This window comes from Cyclopterus lumpus, chromosome 13 (assembly GCF_009769545.1).
Source record: "Cyclopterus lumpus isolate fCycLum1 chromosome 13, fCycLum1.pri, whole genome shotgun sequence".
Lineage (NCBI taxonomy): Eukaryota > Metazoa > Chordata > Actinopteri > Perciformes > Cyclopteridae > Cyclopterus > Cyclopterus lumpus.
The window spans coordinates 14,895,825-14,917,929 of record NC_046978.1 but is presented as its reverse complement, the minus strand read 5'-3'; the positions used below and the strand labels follow the sequence as shown (position 1 = coordinate 14,917,929).

Sequence of the window (22,105 nt, the reverse complement as noted above, 5' to 3'; positions counted from 1 at the left end):
TCACATATTGTGCTGCATCTCTCTCAGCAGGGTTGGTCTGCAAAACAACATGAATTCCTTAAGCAGAGCGATACAAGGATTTATTTACGCAGAACAAGGACCCCCCGAAGCTGTTTTTCAGTGCAAATCCGCTACAGCTTGTCAGGCGCATTGACAGACACCCAGAAACACAGAGGTCAGGTCAAAGCAGCAGAGAAGTTATGCTTCATTTGTAATCGGGTTCCTATTCTCCCATCCACCAAGACTCCTTTGGGACTTCACTGACGCTCCAGTGGTCCTCCATGAGGAAACTGAACAGTCTTCATGTTACATCAGAGCTTTGTGAATATTGGTGGTCTTTGTCTGAAACCATTTCCATTTAGATGAGCAGGAACAGGTTGGAGGTTTCTCTGGCTTGAGTGAAGTTTCTATTTGCGATTTGAACGCTCAATTTGACAAACACCGCCTGTATTACATTACAAATGGATGTATGGATTGAGGACAAACGATAATTAGCTACCCTGGAGGGGATGAAAATGAGTGAATGGATAGAGCTGGATGCAGTTAGATTGAAGCCAAAAGATTATACAAGGTTGCTGGAAAAATCACCAGCCCTTTGTTTTCAAGTAAGAAATGTAATAAAGGTATAAAAAAAACAACGCTCTGTCTCTGATGCAATACATTGAACATGCTGTTGTTCGGGAATTCACAAGAGAAAATCGAATTAACTTATTAAGACCACCAGCAACCTTTACGTGATGTAATTAACTAAACATGTGAGGGGAGTGCCCGGCAACACATTTCATGAAATAAAATAGCAACAAAATGTAATGTAGGGACATTATATAAACATTACAGTGCATTAAAAGAAGCACATTATGTTACAGCAATGCACCACATGCAAACTGTAAATCCCCGTTTTTGAAATTAAAGACACAAAGGCAGCACATCATTTTACTTTAGAGCTTGCACACCCACGCACTAGTGCACATACTCAGGTGGCAGTCACAATGGCACATTTAGTGAAACAACAATTTATATTGATGACATGATGACTGGTGCAAGAAATGCCTCCCAACGCTCCCATCAACAGGAGACGAGCTCCGTTTGGCTGATTCCGATGAAAAGGGTTTACCCGGCGTATGAATATTTAAAAAGAGTTGGGTGGTGACTTGGGAGACACATTTGCCCACGGCACTCCTATTGGTTTGTTGGTGACGCGATGACACGGAGGAGTTGGGCTTAACACTTTATAAAGCTTCTCAGTCCGCGGCGAGCCACTCTTTTAAAGACCACTGTTGCTGAAACTTCTCGCTCCGCCACTCACGTACTGGAAGCAGCCGAGAAAACCTCCACTTCACCGTCCATCATGAGCGAGGTAGGACTATTTCATGTTTGTTTTTTTTAAAAACAAAGAAACGTCGGGATTAACCCAATTACGCACGACGCGCGCGCTAATGCGCGGAGGGAACCATTATTTATGAGAGATTTAACGACCATGGCGAGCTGCTGTTTTCCGACGGATTTGTGTTAACTGATGACATTTCTGATCCGACATTTACTGTTGCAGCGCGGATATAAATCATGACAGAGTGCGAGATGCTGCACAGCTGCTCGGTCAAAGTGTTGGGAACCCCAGGGGCGCACCAATGTGCTGCGGGCTTCTCCCCCCCCCCCCCTGAAGCGGCACTATAGTGGATTTATGATAGGTAACGGTATTTATTTTTTTCCACTACAACGTTTCAGACCTACGTTCAATCAAGGATTGTATTCTTCGTGCCGAAATATGGGTTTAGGAGCTTATTGTGACATAAGGGAATTGCGTTTTTAGTTTTTGGTTTAAAGTCTCATATAGCGTAGGGATACAGTGGACCCTGTTTGTGTATGACAGCAGATGGAGGTTTATATTATAGTATAAATAGAGACATACGACCACAGGGGGGTTCAGCTTGCAATGGAAAACTGCTGTTAGGTTTTCCCACAGCTCGCTCCCCTCTGATGCCATGTACAGTCACAGATGTTACAGCTCTGTGCGTTGGAAGTGGAGGGAGAAAGGACATTCATAACTCTTTTTTAATGGATAGTTGTTATTCAGCAGGCACTCTTGAGTTCAATGCCCTGCAAATATTACTAGTTTTTTGGGGTGTAGGTAGTTGGTCACATATTTAAGAAAATCTCATGCATGTTATAAAATGTCAGTAGAGGGAATATTTGTTTACAGAATAGCAGGACTGATATGAGCACCCAAAATAAATGATCATGTTTTATATAGTGTATATATAGTTTATGTGCATGAAGCTCTGACAGACGTTGGTTGAGACGTGTGATTGTTTTTTGACTGTCAGTTGAGCGACACAGTCATGAGACTTGTCTGCACCCAAGTGACAACTAGTTGCCAGCGTTTTAAATATTTATATCAGCAGATTGTGGGACATCATCAGGTAATGCGAGTGAATTCCAATCTCAATTATTAACGATAGTGTAAATAAAACTAATACCAAACGGCCCTTCCAGCAAGTGTGATGTATTTTTTTGTGATGTATTTTTCCTCTTGAAAAGAATGGAGATTGAACATGACTCAATTTGCCTTTAAATTCTGCTTTGACACACAAGCAGTTTCTTGTGTATTCTGCTGCACGTTAGAACAGAAGCATGCAGGTAAATGCAGTTGCAGTTGTTGGCGTATTCTTGTTTGCGCACGTATATGTAGGTATATATTTGCTTTTTAAGAGTAGGTGCTTTCATGCACATTTATGTTTGTATTTCCCTGTGCATGTGATAAGTAGGGAAAACGAAGGCGTACATGTATGCACCAATTTGGCTCCAGCCATACAGCCTCCTCAGACCTTGCACTTCAAACCCAGGTACCCGGGTAAAAAATAGTATCCAAATGCCTTCAGGTTAAGAAGGCAGAGCTATTTGAGTTCAATCCTGCAGTCTGGTGGGTATGTGGTCTGTCATTCCCTCAAATGGATTGCTGGCAGACATCAGCGTACTTTCCCTGTGAGCTGTTTGTAACCAGTCATTCACCGGCCACCTCAATAAAAGATGAAGTCAGGGTGCACACACAACAGCTTTTAAATAATTGAATCCCTTGCTGGCAGAAAAATAACACCTGAGCCTTTATATATGGTAATAATGTGCAAAGTAAATTTAAGCTGCCAACTCCTGTTGATTAACAGAGGTGTAATTTTAAGGAGGACATGGCCTCGGTGCGGATGTGAGGAGGAGGAGGCAGTGGAGAGGATGTGAAATGATTTTTCTGCTTAGTTTATGTTGCGTCAAGAAATGTGCAGAGTGAAGGTGTTATCAATCAAAGAATACGGGAGCCAAACTTGAGTTGAAGCCAGTTACCGAAGCAGAGCAGCTCAGGGTGTTCTGGATGGGTGAGTCTCGCAGTGGTCAGCACTGCAGCGCTGCCTGTCTTATCCACACCACACTCTCTGCCCTTGCTCTCCCCTCCTCCCTCTTTTTATCTACACAAACCTGCTGAGAACAAGTCCAACACTCTAAGGTAATACTGTTACACCGTTTTACCCCTTCATCTGAGATTTTCTTTTATACCGTTTGCTGCTTCTCTATCTGTCTCTGGGCAAATGAACCAAAGCTTTAAAAATCCAAACTGAACAATCAAAGTCCCGAAAGCTTTTGATTGCTGTCAGTGTGTTCATGTCAAGAAGCAATGAACAAGTGCACAAGAGAGACTGGAAAACTATCAGGTGCTCCAGATGGTGAATCTGATGAGTTTCTTTGTACCACTCAGTAGAGTTTAAGCTACTGACACGATTACTAACCGCCATGACAGTCTGCCTTCACATTTTTGAGGTCTTGTGGCTTGCTGTTTGTCGTCACTCCTTCTCGGTTGGTGTTGCGTTCACATACTTGACATGTTTTTGATTCTCTAAGCAACAGCAGACAGTTTTGACTTTGTCCGATCAAGAAACGCACAGGTGTAACCAATGCGTTCACACAATGTCAACATAATGGGAAGAGTTACCAGAAAAAAAACCCATGCTGTTAGCCTTGTGTGTCCACGTCATTTAAATCGACTAAATCAGCAGCTTTTGCGGGGTTAATTATTTGTGGCATTTTGTTAATATGTAAAACCAGATACAAACTGTGTCAAAAACCTATTGTCTGTCTAGCTAGCTAGCTCCTACTAGCTAGCTAGCTACTAGCTGGCTAGCCATCTAACTATCGCCACATTTGTGTTTTTTCTATTTATAATAATGTTTTAATACCCCATGGTTAAACATGCAGTGTGGAACTCTGTGGAAACTGTTAGTGAGAGTAATTACAAAAACACTATCACATGTGCTTTTTGGACGCCAACTGGCCGGGCTCATACAGCCAACAGCTCTTTACTAAAGATGAATGCGAGGGTTTACATTTTCCAGTTAAGAAGGAGACGTCAACAACTCATCGGTAGTGTTCACTTTTGTCTATAGGTGTCTGTGGGTTTCTACAGGTTAGGTTACTGCACATTTCATGGGACATTTTTCAAGGATGCTTGAACTCCTGTGGGGTCACAGGTAATTCACATTTTGTTAAAGGACTCCATAATTGATATTCTGAGTAGGGCTGCAACAACGAATCAATAAAAAATCGATTATTAAAAAGGGTTGGCAACGAATTTCATTATCGATTCGTTGTGTCGCTCAATTATTATCCCACTCAATAAGTCGCGGAGATGTTTGAGTATTACAAAAAAAAGTTGAGTTGAGCGCAGAGCAGAGCGGAGGTAGAGGAAAGACCATAATGAAAAATTCGCCCGACGCCGAGTTGCGAAAGCCAATCAGCGTTGAGATGCTCCGCTCGTCATCACTGACGTCGTGCTGTTGGTGAATCAAACTGGCTGCTGCTGCTCTAGCAGCGCTGGAAGCGAAAGTTATTCAGACGTCGTCGGTGAAAGTCATCGAGCTGTGTGAGCCTACGGGTGATGCTATGAACCCAGACACAAAGGCGTTTGATGATCCGACATTTGTGGGATGTCCACAACAAGTATAAAGCAGAAATAGTGGTTATTTCTTCCATGGTGGATGGCAGAAATTATAACTGTTTCCACGGAGTAAAGCCCCGGAAATAAGCCACGCCCCCTCTAATGCGCGAATGATGCGAATAAACCACAAATAGTCGGGCGAGTAAACTCACTAAAGCACTGTCAGTTTTGTTTTTGAATAAAGGGTTGGAAATGAATGCTTTTTTGTTTTTTTTATCCGATTCATCAAGTAATTGAAAAACAAATCGACAGATTAATCGATTATTAAAATAATCGTTAGTTGCAGCCCTAATTCTGAGACATTATTGATCTTAGCTCGACACCTTCCATCCATATTCTGCTCTGTGCTAATTAACATTAAAGGATCATTGTTACGTACTGCGGCACCTTAATGCACCAACACTGATTGTACTGGGTGTCTTTTCAGCAAATATAAAGAAAGTTGTAAGTATGTGTAGTGCATATGAGAACTGATGGGAATTCTTTCCCCACCATTAATTTTTATGACCTGCACGATTTTAGAACAAGCTTCCCCAGCTGGGAATGTACAGGAATGCTAATTAGCTTAATTAACACATTTGCATAAACCTAGCCTTGATGGTCTGCCAGATCATAACTACCAGCTTCTTTGGATGTTTTTTTTAATGATAACATAAAAAAGGCCTTTGGTTATATGAGTGACTGCAGTGAGTATTCATACGCAGAATTGGAGCTACTCTGAATTAGCCCTGCCTTACTTTGAAATGCAACAGCCCATGGACAGGAAACATACATTTGACAGGAAAAGCTGTTAATCCACTTTAAAGCAGAGATTGAAATTTCTCCAAGCACTTAGACTGAAATAACCCCCACTAGGGATGTGATGATGTCATCCTCACATTAATAGTCAGCACAAATCAGGCAACTCTGAATAGCTTCAAAGAGCTTTGCCTACTTTGCAAAGTGTAACTTCACTCAGTTCCTGAACACAATAGATCTCCTTTGGGTTTATTGTTCTTGATCAAGTTATAATTTTTTCCCCTCACACAAGACTTTCAGCAAATACCATCAGATGTTTTGAGGCAGTGACCAAGTGTCTACTTTATGCTGGTCTGACATCGTCACACATCATCACCCTCCCAGTCCTCAGACGGATTGTTTTATGCTACTCAAACACTTTGGGTAGTCTGAACCGCTTTAGCCTGCATTTTCATCCGGCATTCTCCTCCTCTTACGCTTGCCGTTAGCAAGGCACCGTCGCTGCATCCTGTGCTTGGCGCCGTCTAAGACGGTTGTGAGTGCTTTAAAGAAAAACAAACAAGCCAGAGCGTTTTTTCCCCCTATAGCAGAATAATAATGTGTGGAGCCAGACCTTCCTTTAGGGCTGTGTCAGCGCTAAAGGAAGGTCTGGCTATATGAGACTAGGCAGGAAATGCACGAGGCGTTGTAGTAAATCTACTATCTTAAGGCCTTCAGACAAATCGGAGGCATCCTCTACTGCAGATTGGATGCATCATGTTTAATGGGCATGTTACTTTCATTTGGGGGTCATTATGGGGGTAGATGTGAGAATCTACTGTGGAGATTATTTTTCTCTTCTCTTTTTTGTGCTCTGAACAGTTAAGTTTGTTCCCCATACCATTTAAAAGCTGACTTCAGCAGGTTTTACCATAAGTAGCATGAGATGCTCAATCCCTGAAATGTACAATGTGTCCGAGGGTAGAAATCAGCATTTATGCTGCAAAAAGCCAAATGATAAGTCTGTACTGGTCTCTACAGATTGTAAACCTACAACAGGAAGTGGTTTGTCCCTACGTTCAAATCAAATTTTAAGCAGCTTTAGAGCATGTACTGCTGGATTAGGGGACTTTTGTGGATTGTGTTGATCTGCTGTATCGCAGCCTCCAATGTTGTCGAGCCAGAGTCTTGTTAGCTGTCCAACAGGCAGATGGACCTCACTTGAAGGGATTGTTTTTCATCCTAATGGTACACAGGGTTCAATTGGTTTGGCTTTGTAAATGGACTAAAACTTGCAAAAATAAATACTCTCCCAGTTGTGATTTATTGCTGTTAGTCTGTCACGGCTGTTGTAATGGACCGTCTGCACGAGCAATAATGGCATTTTGATGGAATTATGCATCGACAGCTGTTGGTCCTGTCAAAGTAGTTTTAATGTGATGGACAGTTACATCTGTTTTGGATGGTCCAACACTTTGGGCCAGACTAAAATATCTCCACTACTATTGGATGCCATGACATTTTGTACAGACATTCAATTTAATTTAATTTTCAATTCAATATTTTTGAAAAGCCAAATATCATAAATTTGACATCCTCTTTCCTTGGACCCTCGCTTTGGATAAAGAAGAAGCTTTAAAAGCACCCTTAAACGGTTAAATAAATTACATTTGTTCCCTTGTAAAACAATCACATCCACAATATAATACTTTAAGCATGTTTATTATCTTGTTGTTGATTCATATCAGGTTTCCATTGTGAGTCTAATCAACAAACACTCCATCAACCAACGCGATCTTTATCAACAGCAAGATATAAATGGCAATTTACTCAACCGCAGCCTCATAAATCACTTGGATTGGTGCTGAACGCACAGTGAAACTATCACACACTGGGTGGCTAAGTGACTGGAATGAAAACTGTTTTTGTAATGCATGTGTGGTTGCTGTCTTGATTATTATGCAGCCATAAATCCACAAGCTGTATACAAAAGGATGACAGGTTCCTGATCCTAGGTTTCATGGATAGCCATGTAAAATGAATCAATAATAGACATTGACATCTTTATTAAACATGTTGCTTTAGGCTAGTGCTTTTGGAAGGTGTTTACCGAGCTCTTTTCATGCCGTGGTTGATGGATGAGTTGATGTCAGATTAAACTATACGAGTATCCAAGAAAAAATAAAGAAAATCCTCTTTTAAGTTTCCGTCTTGGCTTTTCAGGTGCAAAAAGTGATTCCAATTCATACTGAAATAAATGAAAAATGGTCAAACATGATATGTTATTGTTGAACATGCGCATCCAAATTGTAACACAACAGATTGGGATGTAAAAGTACAGTTTGACAACCATAAAACGTGTTATTATGTGATAATAGGCCTCACCGCCGCGTTAAATCCATCTTCTCATCATTGCTCGGTGAGAATAGGCCTCACCACCGTCATGAAAATCATTCACTTCTGCAACAGTGATGCGTGCGCGCGTGCGTGCCAGTGTGTGTGTGTTAAAGTCATTCACCTTACGAGCGGAGTGGGTGGGGAAGGGCGGAATTAGCAGAGCGAACGTTACTGCTGCACGCTGCAAATTTACCTCCCTCAAAATCATTACGGCGTCACTCTCAAACTGATTTGAGGCTGAAAATAACACTTTGGGGACTGCAGGGGCTCTGCATGCCAATCTATTAAGTAATGGGGTTACAGAAAGAAGGTTTGTGACTGCAGGTTCCCCAAGTTTAGACATCTGCACGAATGGAAAAATCTAGCCGAGGCACGTGAATCGTGCAACCTGTTTTATTCCCTCAGTCAACACTATCAATGTGAAGGTTAGACGTAAAAATGTGTAACTCCCCATCCAATCCGTCAGGCTCTAAATTAGACTGTGTTCTTGTTGTTCATTTGTTTTGGTTGAATTGGATTTTACAAATGGTATAGATGGTATTAGATGTTGAAAAAGTACTGGTTCAGATATCATTACGTGAGCGAGTATGTAGTTTTTTCCTTTTTTGATATAGTTCTCGTTTAGCTGCTTTCAGGGTGAATCACAATGTTACGGAGTGCTTATTCTTAGATTTGCGTGTGTTGAAGAAAGGAAATTAAATTCACAAAAACGTTTCTTGTTCGTCTCTGGAGATTTGTTACCACAGCTGAGATTGTAGAGGTAATGTTAAGTCAAAAAAGACAATTTGCTCCTTCAGTTTTTGGGATGCGCTGACAATCACACCCGTATACAGTGTAATACCTAAACCAAGGTCATGTATAGTTGGTTGTTATTGTGGTAGAAGCCCATTTCTTACTCTAAAGAATAAACAGATTGGACCAAAGGTTAGACACCGTGAGACTGCCATAGACTGTATGATGAATAATCATCATGATGGATTATAAATCTTTACCTCTGAGCTGTTTCTTATGTCAAACAACACATTAGTCGTACGGTCCCCTTGGAAATGGAAAATTGCAAGTTAAATAAACTTCTATATTCTCAATTTTACACCGGCTCCAGTTGATTTTGTTCTTTAGCTTCGGCTGTTGTGTGAAATCAGCACACTGCCTTTGACACCACAGCACATTGTGAACATTCCTCCTGGCAGAATTTGGAGCTTTATGTCCTGTGTCTTTATTCAGTCAGTGACTATTATGGGCTGCAGATCACAAAGTAGAAGTAGCTGAAATAGGGAGAAGCTGGAGCTCACTGATTTTTAGTATTGTGTCTCCATTTTGAGCAGGCCCTGTGCACACTTTCATAATCAATGCTTTTAAATGTGGTATTTAAAAAAAGTTGATGGTATTTAAATATGTAAACTCATAGCATCAGCTTATTGAAAATAAGACATCATTAATTTTAACACGACTGTGTTCCTCTCAGTGGGCAGGAGTCTGTATCTCATTATATGGCCACTCACAGAGAAGGTCGGGACAGCTGCTGGACTGGCGAAGATAAAAAAGCCGTAGTTTTATTGATGGTTTTCTGCTCCCTTCCCATCATGGACTAAATGGGCCTAACATCTGTGCGCCTTTCTAAAAGGAGCTAATGTGGAAAAGAGAACATGCTGCTCAAAGTTAACATTGTGTCTCTGAATGTTCAACTAAGGGGCAAAGAGGAGACAAACTGGCAACGTGGACGGAGATTTGTCGCAATTGGCACGGAGGTGAAACATGGATTTAGGGAGCGGATATGAATCATGAGCTGACGGCGAACGTATGTCATCGCATCTCGATTAATTTGGGATTGACCTGCCCACTGAGTGCCCAGTAGATCCATATATGCTATTGTTTATGTCTCCTCTGGGTCCACTTCAAATAAACACTAAGACACAAACCATAAAACTCAAAATCAGTTAATTGTTAACTTTAACTGCGTATTTGGACAGATGTTGAGCTAATATCGAACACGTTGTTTTATTTCCTGCTCAAAGTAAGTATCAGCAAACCTCTTCTTCTTTCATAGATGCTGCTGCGCCCTAATGTCCCACGGGTCTTCTCTATCACCGCATTTCCTCAAAGCGACTGTCACAAACCCCGCTCGTCTGAGCGGGCTCACGCTGGAAGCCAACACATGCCCTCTGCAGATGTCACTTGAAATTCGACAGCCGCTTTTGAGGAATGGTTTCATAAGACGGTGCCTCGGATCCACATTCGAACATGAGAGGAGGCGTTGTGTTCGATGGTTTGATTAGTTGGTTTTATGAGTGCACAAAAAAGGTGGAGGGAATTTGGAGGAGTCGGCCTGATGGTTTCCTGCAGCTTTCAGTGAAACCCTGGTTCATGATCCTGAGCTGGTATGTGTATCACAAAACTTACAATTGAACCACATCGGCTGATAATATGAAATATAAATTACTTCCACAACCCCAAAAGTCAGTGAAAACTGGCAATCATTCTATAGGTTATCCCCTTACTTTGTTATAATCATCTATATTTATATTTTTGTTGATAAACAGAAGCATTGGCATTTGTAGTTTTAATTGTAATATGTATTATAAGCTGCTTAGAGCTAGGAAGTGTTAGTGTTAGGAAGTTAAACACAACATACAGTCTCTCTTATATTGATATGCTGCTATGAAACAATTATCCTTCTAACAACTGTATTTAGTTAAGTTTCTCAACAAAAACACAATTATACAAGATTGTATTTAAACACATCATGATAATATACAATTTACCTTATACTGAATCGAGCATGAATGAGAGCATGAATGAATGAGAGCATGAATGAATGAGAACATGAATGCATCATAATGTAACTGAGCTTTGAACTCTGGTGCTGCTGAACATAGATGTGTTGTTCACCATGTAGCATTATCAGAGATGAGCGACTAGAACGCATTAATGCCAATCTCCCGATCGCATATGTATACAATGGTTCTGCAGTGAAACTTTATTTCACATTGTGATGGTAAATTGAGTGATACAGGGTTCACATGTGTACCGAACCGTGGGCGGGATCCGTACGGATCATGGATCAACACGGTTTGTTACACATCTATGAGCTGGTGTTTTAGAGACCAGCGACTCATTTGTCTTTGTACTACGCTTGAAGAACAGAAAGAGGCTGTTTGGCCTTATGTTCTTTCTGCTTCAGTTATCTGTGGCCTACTTCCGCTTTTTTAAATTCCTAATGGCCATTGAGTGTGTCAGGGAACTCTTGGACTATGCAAACTGCCAAGTCTTAAAATAACCCCAGAAACGAATGAACAGTATTATTACCCTTCATCTTCCTCCACCACTCTACTTTAATTGAAATTACTGAGCTAATCGCTGCTGATTCCTCACTTTATTATCATATCAAACGCCTGGCTCTTCTCTTCCCTGGAAGGTTGTTCAATGAGATCCTTCTACTTGACGGTCTCTGGTGGGAAGGCACAAGCAGGGACGGATTCATCATTCCTCATAATTGGGGTCTTAATTTGAACACCTTGCTCTTTTTCAGTTCATTTGCAAAGCTACTCTCCTGCTGCTTGGCCCACAAAATGCAGACTGGAGCGTTAACTGGGTCGCCTGGTTACGTATAGCGAAGGCTCTCTGTATCACGTGGACCCCCCTCGCAGCTGATGGTTTGCTTGGCACTGGATCGGAGCAACGCAGTCAGCGGCCAACGAGCTGGCCTTCCTCTGAGCAAACAAGTCTCTCTGGGTCTTAGCTCTCAGGCTAAATAACGGTCAGTGTTGCTCAGCCAAATGAAGCCAAAACATCAATCATCGCATTATGCCAGTCATGCTTATGAATCAGCTATTACAGATTAACAAAGTAAGAAGCTTTCAGGATACATGATATTGATTTTCTCATTCTCGTCTGCTACGAATAGCGAGAGGCTTTAATGTCCCACGCAGCCGTTAAGCCATGAAGTTACAGGAAACTGCCACCTGACCCCACCTTTTTCGCATTGAAATATTATTTTTCATGAGGAAACACTTTTGCAGCAGCGATGAAAGTGCTGACGTGCAACAAAGGTTGGTTCGGGCTACAATCAGATCCAGGATGCCGCCATGTGAGTCTTACTGGACTCAATCAATGCCTCTGGACACTGCCAGACTAGCTGTTCTTCCCCTTGTTCCAGTGTTTTTGAGATAAGATTAAGATAAACTAAGGGCTGCTTCCTGGCGGCTTCTCGGCAAAATATCTAACCGTTCCTTTAAATCAACTGAAAGCTTGAAGTCTGTTGATTACAACTCATTTCTGTACGCTTTTTGACCTTTCGCTAAATCCCGCCCTCGAACGCAGACGTGTGTCAATCATGCAGCATCAAGCATCTGCCAGCTCCGACCAGGGTCCGGCAACTATCCGGGTTGTGTTCCAATAGTTTTGTGGATTTCCTGCTAGACGTGTGTTAATCATTGTATAATAGAGAGACGTGTACCGGAGAGGTTGGAGGGAGACTGTACTTTTCTAGAATGTTACGAGTTTCTTCCGTTGAAAATCTTTGGAGCTGGAACAGGCAGCGCATCATTAACTGACAATTAGCAATGATGCTATAACTACAGAAGTTTTCACTATATGGATTCACATGTGGCTTTTTCTTTAAAATGATTTCGACAATGAACAAAGACCTACACAGCTTTCCAGGAACGTGTAATTTGAATTACATTGTCTTGGGTATCGATCTCTAGGTGATGCGCAGGTTCACTTTACAACTGTGATCGGTAGGCTTCAGCTTCTATCTTTATCTTTTTAACCTGTTTTCACTGATGAATCAGTTGGACATCCTGGATGTATCATTCCAACGCATACTGTTGACCGTTATGTTTGTACGAGGTCTTAGCGAAGGGGCAATTGGGAAAAACAAGTGTTGCTCTCTCAACTCGTTGGCTTGATTGTTTTTTATTGTAATTTAATTGACAAACAGGTTCTCGCTCTCACCACATGATTAAGCGTGTTACAGAGAGAAGCGCTGCAACCCACAGCACAGCTTGTGTAAATCAGCTGGCTGATTGAACCAGAACCCCGGCTGATCGCTGGGAACTCCCTCATCTATTTACTGGCTTGCTGGTTAGTTTGCTGCTCCTTTCATCACTGCAACGCGTTCTGTGGCAGCGCGCTTTAGCAATCCCAAAATGAGGAAACCAATCCCCAGAGATTGGCGACACCCACACTAATGAAAGAAACGCCAAAAAATGTAATCTCGCCAATTTCAAGGCTCATTAAGTTGTGTAACAGACGGGAGTTTGAAGAAATAATTTAAAGAGGAGCTGTAATGTGTTTCTTCCCTCCTCGTTCTCCTCCCCTCAGGGCTTTTCTCAGTGGAAATAGCTGTTTATCAAAGTATTTTTAGATATAAAAGAAACAAATGTTTTTTTTCATTTTATTCTGGAGGCTTGTTGTAGTTTTGTGATTTCAGACTTTTCTGGGGCATGAAGGCATTAGTACTTCTTGGCTTGGTGTCGACCGCATTATGTGAGCCGAGAGTTTTACCGCTGCATTGCAAAAATCCCCCCCAAATAAAATGTTAGATTAAAAAAAAAAAAAAAGGAAGTTTGTGAGTCAGTGTGAGTGGTTTGATCACAGCGTTTCTGGGGACGCCTTCTTGGTTGCATGACAGCTGGCCTGCTTTTTTTTAAAACTCATAATTTTACCAAAAGCCCTCCTCAGCCTGAACCTCAGAGGAATACAAAGGAAGCAGATCAACTAAAAGCGTGTCTCGCCACACTGACAGGCGTGTGGAGGTGGCCTCGACAAAAGAACAGGGCGCGTAGCTGCAACTGCTTTTGCAACAATACAGTTATTAGGATATAAACAGAAGTGTTGGTATCGTCCTCAACGTCGAGGCCTGGACAAACTGTTCACCTCAGGAGTCATGGCTGCCACAGCGGAAATGGGAAGTGTTGCAGCTGAGTTTCTGTGCCTTGTGGTTCGCCGGCAAGACCGTGCAAGGTGCAGCGTCGCAGTCACAGTCAAACAGCTGATGTTTATGACTGCCTCTTCCTCTCGCCCCGCTGATTCGCTCCACTTGTCCCCAAGGCTCCGCTGAGGAGAAAAAAACATCTCTGCACTTGACTTGTAGGTACTACATCAGTTTTTATTTCGGTGTCATCTCCGCACCTACTCTCTGTATGGGGGTTAACAGGGGCCACGTGCAAGAAAAACTGCATTATTTCTGTAAAACTCACCGTAGGTACATCCCCTCAATAGACTGTGGAAAAGGCACAAGGGCATTTTATTCATGATTTAGAGGCTCTGCAGCGATGGATTTTGTCCATAAGAAGGAGGAGCATTTCCAAACTGGGAGTTGAGATGCAATTTAACCATCATTCATGCTTCTATTGCCTTTCAACTCGACTTTCTTTATGTTCTAATTACTGTGGTCAAACTACTGTCTGTTTTGTCAGAGAAAGAAACCTCCAAAGGAAAGTCAGTAATTATATTTCATGGTAATTACTGACCTGCACTACAACGGCAAGAACAGTCTTTCTCTTCATTTTTACCCAGACATGTACTGGCTACCCAACAAAGGAAAGAAAATCAAAAAAATCTGCAGCAGGAAGTTATTGACCCAGCACTGATTTGGCAGTGTTTCAGTATGCCCTGTAGCCATTTATGACAGTATGGTTTATGGTAACTGCCAATGGAGCTCATACAGATGATGTGGTCTGTAGCGCACACACACACACACACACACACACGTAAATATTCGTAGTGAAGAGCACACACAGACACAAACACAGTCCCACTGCCTGCACGGTGAGGATGAGCAGGCTGATTTCTGGAGAGCTGAAGGCAGCAGGGAGAGTGAGGTTAGAGGAGCAAAAGAGAAACAATGTTTTGCTGTTGCAAGTTTTCCACAGAGCAGCCTCCACCACGAGCTGAACGTCGCCTCAGAGGCAGCAGAGGCACGCGCTGTCATAAAATGACACCAAGATGTCGCCGTTAAGAAAACAAGGCGTCTTTGTCTCCACATGATGTATCCCCCATTGAGTTAAATCAAAAGTCTTGACACGTTGCTTCAGTATGCATCAAGTCAAACAAAGACATTTGTTCTGCATGTAAACTTTAATTGTGAGGATCTCCCGCAGGATCAATGTTTCACATGTGGGGCTCACCATATAATTCTTCCTTATGTTACACTTTGTCTTTGCTTTAGCATAAGAACTGCTCGTGTGGGGGAAATATATTCTGCCCACCAGCAGAATGTCTTTAAGTCACGGCGAGACTCCAGGAAGTCCGGTACCATCAATAGATAGTGCAGCACAAAACCCCCGAATACCCCAACATTTCATTTTTACAGTTTGATTTCTGTACGGATTGAAACATCTACTTAAATGTGTTAAGAGGTGCTGGGAGGTAGGACTTTTAAAATCTTTATACCAGATCCAGATTAGTTTCCTAAGCTAACTGGCTGCACCTTATTACCATATTTAGACACAAGGCGTGATCTCAATCAATCTTCTCATCCAAGCAAATAGGCGTAGCTCACAAAATAATTAATAATAATAATTCCTTGACAGGTTTACTTATATAAACATTGACTCTTCCCATTGTTTGTTGATTGCAGGATAACACTAGTATGTATCGTGAATAAAACAGACTAGCACCTGAATCGGAATCTGTTTTATTGCCATGTGGGTTTGCACATGGAAGGAATTTGTAATGCAAAACAGTGCAAAGCTCAAGAGACATAAAATAGAAAAAACCTATAAGAAATAAGATGTATCTGTATTTAAAGTGGAAAAGCAGCATAAGGCTCCATGTCTGTGCGGATAACCACCGAACTTGAGAGTGCAGGCTTGATATTTGAGCTCGGATGCTCATTATTCTTGACATCCATTGATACAGAAGAAGTCTGAACACTTTAGTTTAATCTATGTCACTATTTAAAGCACACCAAATAAAAATGCTCGCTTCCAGCAACCTATTCTGCCGGGCAGATAAAAGGAATTTGGCTTGGAAGTGAAGAAAGTAAAGGCTTGCTCTGACCAGAATAAAAAGGAGGTGGATGTTTTTAAGGATTCTCTCTGAAAACCTCCACAGTCTCTCTCCTCTCCGTCTCCTCCATGAATGTGCCCAATCAGAGATAAAAACACATTTACATTTCTCTGATTTGCAACCTGCTTACAGTCTATGCTCTTTTTTTATTCTGCTTCACTATATTTGAGTGTGTGTGTGTGTGTGTGCGTGTGTGCATGTAAACCTACATGTACTGTATGTGTGTGTGTTTATTTATTTTCTCCTTAAAGTATCCGAATTGAAAGCCTGGAGGCACAAAAAGAGTTTGCCTTTAGTATTCTACAGTAGCTCTGCTGTTTATGTGTGTAATTCACCAAAAAGGCACATAGACACACACACACACACACACACACACACACTTCAAAACACTGTTTGTTGACCTTGTATACCGGAGTCTGTTCATGATTAATGAGAGGCACAGTATATGCGTCTCTGCTCCCCATCTCCCTTGTCAACGTCTTATAATGACTGTTTTTCTTTCTGCTTGATTGGCTTCTCATCATCTGCTTTCTCCTTCTCACGGAGCGTTCGTCCTCACTTGAGTACGTCCCGATGTGTCCACAGGAGTGCGGATTTGTTCGCCAGCGTTTGTGTTTTCATGTGTGCGTTTATCTGCAGAGGGAGGATAGCCCCTTTCCCCCTTTCCCCCTCCAGTAAAACTCTCCCATCGAGCTGCTGTTATTGCAGTTTACATTTGGCTCGGCCCCAGAGCTGCTCAGCCGTATGGTTCCTCCTCTCACCACTGCCCTCGGAAGTCTTATAGTTTTCACCCCTGCCGAGCAATCTACAAAATAAACAAAATGGACCTCAAGTCACGTCTTGTATTGAAGCCAAGTATAAAACCCTGCAGAGATCGACAGTGTTGTTATCTCACAGGAGAGCCTTCTCACAGCGCCGTCATGTTAAAACCTCTAACTCTAACCAAACTCTCATTCTGTTGTTGTTTTTTTTTACTATGGATGGATAGAGCTTTACAACCGTAGTCATTATATTTAATGTAATGTCCCCCTCTATACGCATTACGGTTTAAAACTAGCAAGACATGTTTAGTTAATTCATTTTTCTTGGGAAAAGGATAGATTTTCTCCTAACAACAGAAGTATGACCTGCTATTGGACAACAACACTAAAATTAGAGGAAGGAGATTTAGGTATGATTGCATCGTTTGTTATAGACGAACATTCGGTTGAATGGATTGTAAGAATATAGGAACATGACGTTGGTCTATGAGGCTACATTGACACCGCGAGCCTCAGAGCGCCAATCGCATCCCTTACTCAGATCAGATTACTTTTTCTTTGGGCTTTTCACGTTGTTATTTCTTTTGGAATGTCACAAAAATCAGATTCAACTGCGAACTGTCACGTTCGATAAAGAACAATAACAAAGACATTACACACAGGACGCTGTTGTACCAAAGTAAACATGGAGACGACTGAAGTCAATTTAATTAATTTACAGTTTCAGTTATAAATTGATGTGCAGTGGATGCCAGTGAATTCGTGAGCAGATGTCAAAAAGAACGAGGATCAAGAGACAGACAGACACATTTTACATTTATGGCTTTTCTTGGAGCAAAGACTGATACTTCTGTACCGAGGTGTGTGTGTGTGTGTGTGTGTGTGTGTGTGTGTGTGGATGCAGGGTCGGAGCCAGGAGTGGTGATCTTGATGTGAATGACGGAGAAGAATTACGGATAGTACTTTGTAGTTTAACTTTATTGAAGAAATTGTACTTGCTTGATTCTTGTTGTTCTGAGTTTGGACTCACGGTTTAATGCACTTATTGTAAGTCGCTTTGGATAAAAGCGTCAGCTAAATGACATGTAATGTAATGTAATGTAAAAAGAATTGTGACAAATGTCGCTCTAGAGTGACATAAAAGTCAAATAAGTTTAGATTTGAATAGATAGATGAAAGATAAATGTGATCCAAATCAATGGAAATATGATGGTAAGCATCTGATTTAGGCCTGCAGAGTGAACACAGCCTATATGGACCAAGCTGTTTTGTCATGGCTTTGAATCTTCTTATGGGCCTCTGGGAATGTTTAAATCATGCAAAAGCCAATATAACCTTTGCAGCTGGCCTCTGTGTTTATTACAATATTAATCTTTTTTTGCAACAGTGCTGCAGTTTCACATCAACATAACATCTCCAAAAAGCAAACATAAGTAAGTGAACACGATGAGCTCGAGGTCAGTTCAGTTTGCAGAGAGTACTGATGCAGTGCAGCGTGGACAGACTGGTTTCCCTTCTCTCCCCCAGCTGCTGCTGGAGCAGTGTAGCAGCGCCACTTCATTTCATGGCCATTACAAGAGGCTGATGGAGAGACTCAGCTCGTCTCTTTGAACTGGGATTAGTAACAGGGAGAAACAAAACGGTGCTCTTATCTGGCCCTGATATTTGTTTGGAGCTGCAGGAGGGGGGGGGGGGGGGGGTGGGGGGTGGGGAGGGTGGGGGGGGTGGGGGGGGGGGGGCGGGAGAGAGAGCTCAGCTGTGTGACTGTAATGTGAAACACCACAAAGCAATTTGATAAGTCGTTTCACGTCGGTGCTTTTTCTTTCTTTCTTCCTGACAGACAAATGAAAAGAGGGAACAGGTATCCTTCTGATTAGCTCGACAGGTAAACATAAACGGTAGGCATGCCTATCTATATCTTACACACTTCAAGTTGGGTTCCTTTTATGCAAAAAATTCTGAATTTCATCAAAGACCATCCTCAAATTAGGCATTTCTTCCCCAAAAGGCATGGGGGGGGTGGCTTTGCTTGTGAGGATGCTTGAAACCCCCATCACCACCCATCCCTCTCCACCCGGCATCAAAGCACAGCGCACGCTGTTTGAAATTCATTGAAAGCGTTGGATTAATAATGCAGAAAGAGAAGCTCAGAAAAGAGGACACCGAGCACGATGCCTTCTCGACTCCTCCGCTGTTGAAGCGTGGAAACACTTCTGACACGACCATACGGGGAACCTTTGAACCAACGACGGAAGAGCAAAAAGGTTGCAGTGTAAGTAGCTGTCGCTAAATCTCCCAGGAGGCAGCCAGATACGCGCCACCTAAATGACGCCATTTCCTTCGCTCTGTTTGGTTACCATGCCAACTCCCCAGTGCTTTCCCTCTACATGTGTTCAACATGGAATACAAAGAAGAAATCAATCCATGTGAAATGCTTGATTGAAATACAAGCGTTTTCTTTTCTGATTTCATATGCACAAAACAAAGCTTTAACAAGATCATTCAAATATGAATAGTAATATTACACAATGTCTCTATTTCAGCCAAGATAGAGGAAATACATAAAATACAACCCATTTTATCTCTATTCTATCCAGCTACCTTCTCATAAAGGAACATTTTAGGAAGTATGACTATTTGCAAAAGGGAATAAGCACGTTTCCAAAATGTCAAACTACTGGTTGTCACGGTTTTAGTTACGAGCTCCAGAGACTTAGAGGAAGTCAAACTGCTGCAGTCCAAACTCCCTTCTTTTTCTTTTTTTTTTCTTCCCACGGCCAGAGAGTTGATTCTGGTCATTTATCTTCCTGATGCCAATGTTGTATAAGTACGTGTTAACTGCAGAGGGAGGTATTGATCCTGCTCTCCTCTCTCCATCCTCCGTTCCTTCTTCACTACAGAAGAAGAACAAATATATCCCATCACCACAGCTCCCACCCAGGCTGTGCATACAAAACACACAAGCCGACAACCTGCTGCCTCCCAGCTGGCAATAAGCGGTGCACGTCGATGACAAGGAGAGTGACACTGTGATGATGTGGTTTCATTTTCCACGCACAAACAACAGCCAGGTTCAAAGTGACACGCATTGGGGACATAAAGGGACTCTCAAGCCTTCAACGTCCCTCTAACATCGCGTGGTTTTCAGACAGAAATCATAAAAATGACCAAAAATGTTATTAACGACATCAATTCTAACTCACGATCAGGTTTGGACGGTTTCCATAGGGGAGCGTTTCCTCGGTGGTGTTGCATACTGAATGATGTTTGTGAGTGTTGGAGTTGTGGCTGGGAAGATATATGGGCCACCAAGGCGGTCCCAAACGACAACCGAGGGGACATCCATTATAACAAGGAGAGCTAATGCTGAATTAATTAGCAATGGGTTGATATGGAGGAGCAGCAAACAAGCAAGCGGATCATTTAATGCCATCAGGTTTCTAGTCGCATCAGCTCTGAGCACCAAGGGGAACGGTCTGCAACATATGCTTTACATATTTACATATTTACCTCAAAATAGTTATTTCACTGGTTTTCCAAAATGGAAATTTAAAAGATAAAAAAATATAATAATAAAAGAAAAAAACACTGTTAACGCATTTTATAGCCATGCTCAGTGTCAGAGAGTTCACATTCATTGAATTAAGGATTGTTTCGTACTGACTATGACATCGAACACACCATGCACACATTTACTAATAGAATGCAGCATTTTTTTTCAAAAGAACATGTCTCCCCAGTGCGACCTTAAAACTGTGTGATTAACAAGACACTAACGATCTAACGTCTCTTCCTTCTAACTTTCCATCCTCAATCCATTCTTGCTTCTTTACGCTGCCATACTCCCTCTGGCTCCTCCATCACTCCCTGCGATATCTCTTCTCCCTCTTTCTGTGCTGCATGTTTAACGCTGGACTATAGTCGGGTTCTAAGAATAGCTTTCCCTAATCTGCTCATTGTGATGGGAGTGTCACTCCTGTTCTCCTCTCCCAACATGATATCTGCTTTACCCTTTTCACACCTCTGATGCTGTCGGCTCCTGTCTGAATCCTGCAGAGTAGAGGGATTTCATTTCAAACATGCTATATAGCCTTTTTAAAAAAAAATATTATGTAAACTTTTTAAGTTCTTTTGAAACCATGACAACAAGTAACATTCATGTAAGGAGGGCCAGACGTTAGATGTCTAATTATGTGAAACTTATTCAGCTTCCTCCTTGCGTTAAATGTACAAACTCACACGGAGGCAGACATTAACACAACCACTCTGGGTTATTTCTCCAGAGATCAGTGCCTATTTGCAGTTTAATATGAGGAAAGCAGGTGTTTGGAATACAGAACGGGACACGGGGAGGGGGGAATTAATGGCTGCAGGATAATGCAAGATGACATTTAGATAAATGTGGCTGCATTAGTATGTAAGGGTGTAATGATTGTGTTAAATCGGCTAAGTACCGTTATGCATCATCGCATCTTATAAGCCATTTGTTGAGCAAGAGAGTGCACAATACCTGGGGAGACTTCCCACTGAGGAGAGGAGATGTTTGCTTATTTTTGGTTCCACAGGAGGAGGTTATCTCATTTGCATCAGTCCCCCCCCCCCCTCCTCCTCTTGTGTATCTTGTGATGTGGAGTGAATTCAAATACGAGTGGATGTGATTATTACCATATGGCCAAAAAGAACCAACACTAATCTGTATGAATTCTCAGTCTCTAATGTTTAAATGACTACATTTGAATAAAACCCTTCACATACGCAGACTGTGGGGGTATTATGACCTCTGTAGTGTCACATTGCCAAACTGTAGTAAACAGCCACAACCTTGGCATTGTTTCACTGCTGGTCATTTCTACTGTCACAGGGCCCTCAGCCTGCAGCTCATGTGGTCAGAACAAGGGGACCCCACTGGCTAAAATACTCCAGGGTGGAGGCTTTAGAGAGCGTGCGAGCAGATTAGGGGGCAGCTTAGCCCCCAGAAGATGTCAGAACAATCACGAGGACGAGGCTTAATTAGTAAAGGTCAAAGAGCAGCGTATTCAATTCATTTGGATGTGACGAAAGGATTGTGGGAAATCTTCTCTTGTTTTGCTGAAGTTTGTTGGACTTCAGTTTATTTGAAGTACTAGAACGAAAAATCTCATTCATGTTTTTCTGTTTTTTTTGCATTGCAGAGACAAGGATCTGGAGCAGCTGCTGGCAACAACAAGACATCTGGAGAACAAGGTAACAAAGAAGA

General features: G+C 42.0%; 1 protein-coding gene across 1 annotated transcript in view; it reads left to right on the top strand.

The window, feature by feature from the left end:
* Window positions 1-1,275: 1,275 nt before the first annotated feature.
* The window catches only part of LOC117741711 (calmodulin regulator protein PCP4-like), a 29,668-nt gene continuing 8,838 nt past the window's right edge, over window positions 1,276-22,105 (top strand). The window contains exons 1-2 of the mRNA XM_034548919.1: window positions 1,276-1,357; window positions 22,041-22,092. Of these exons, the coding sequence (XP_034404810.1) occupies window positions 1,349-1,357; window positions 22,041-22,092 (61 nt within the window). The 5' untranslated portion in view covers window positions 1,276-1,348. The remainder of the gene's footprint in view (window positions 1,358-22,040; window positions 22,093-22,105) is intronic.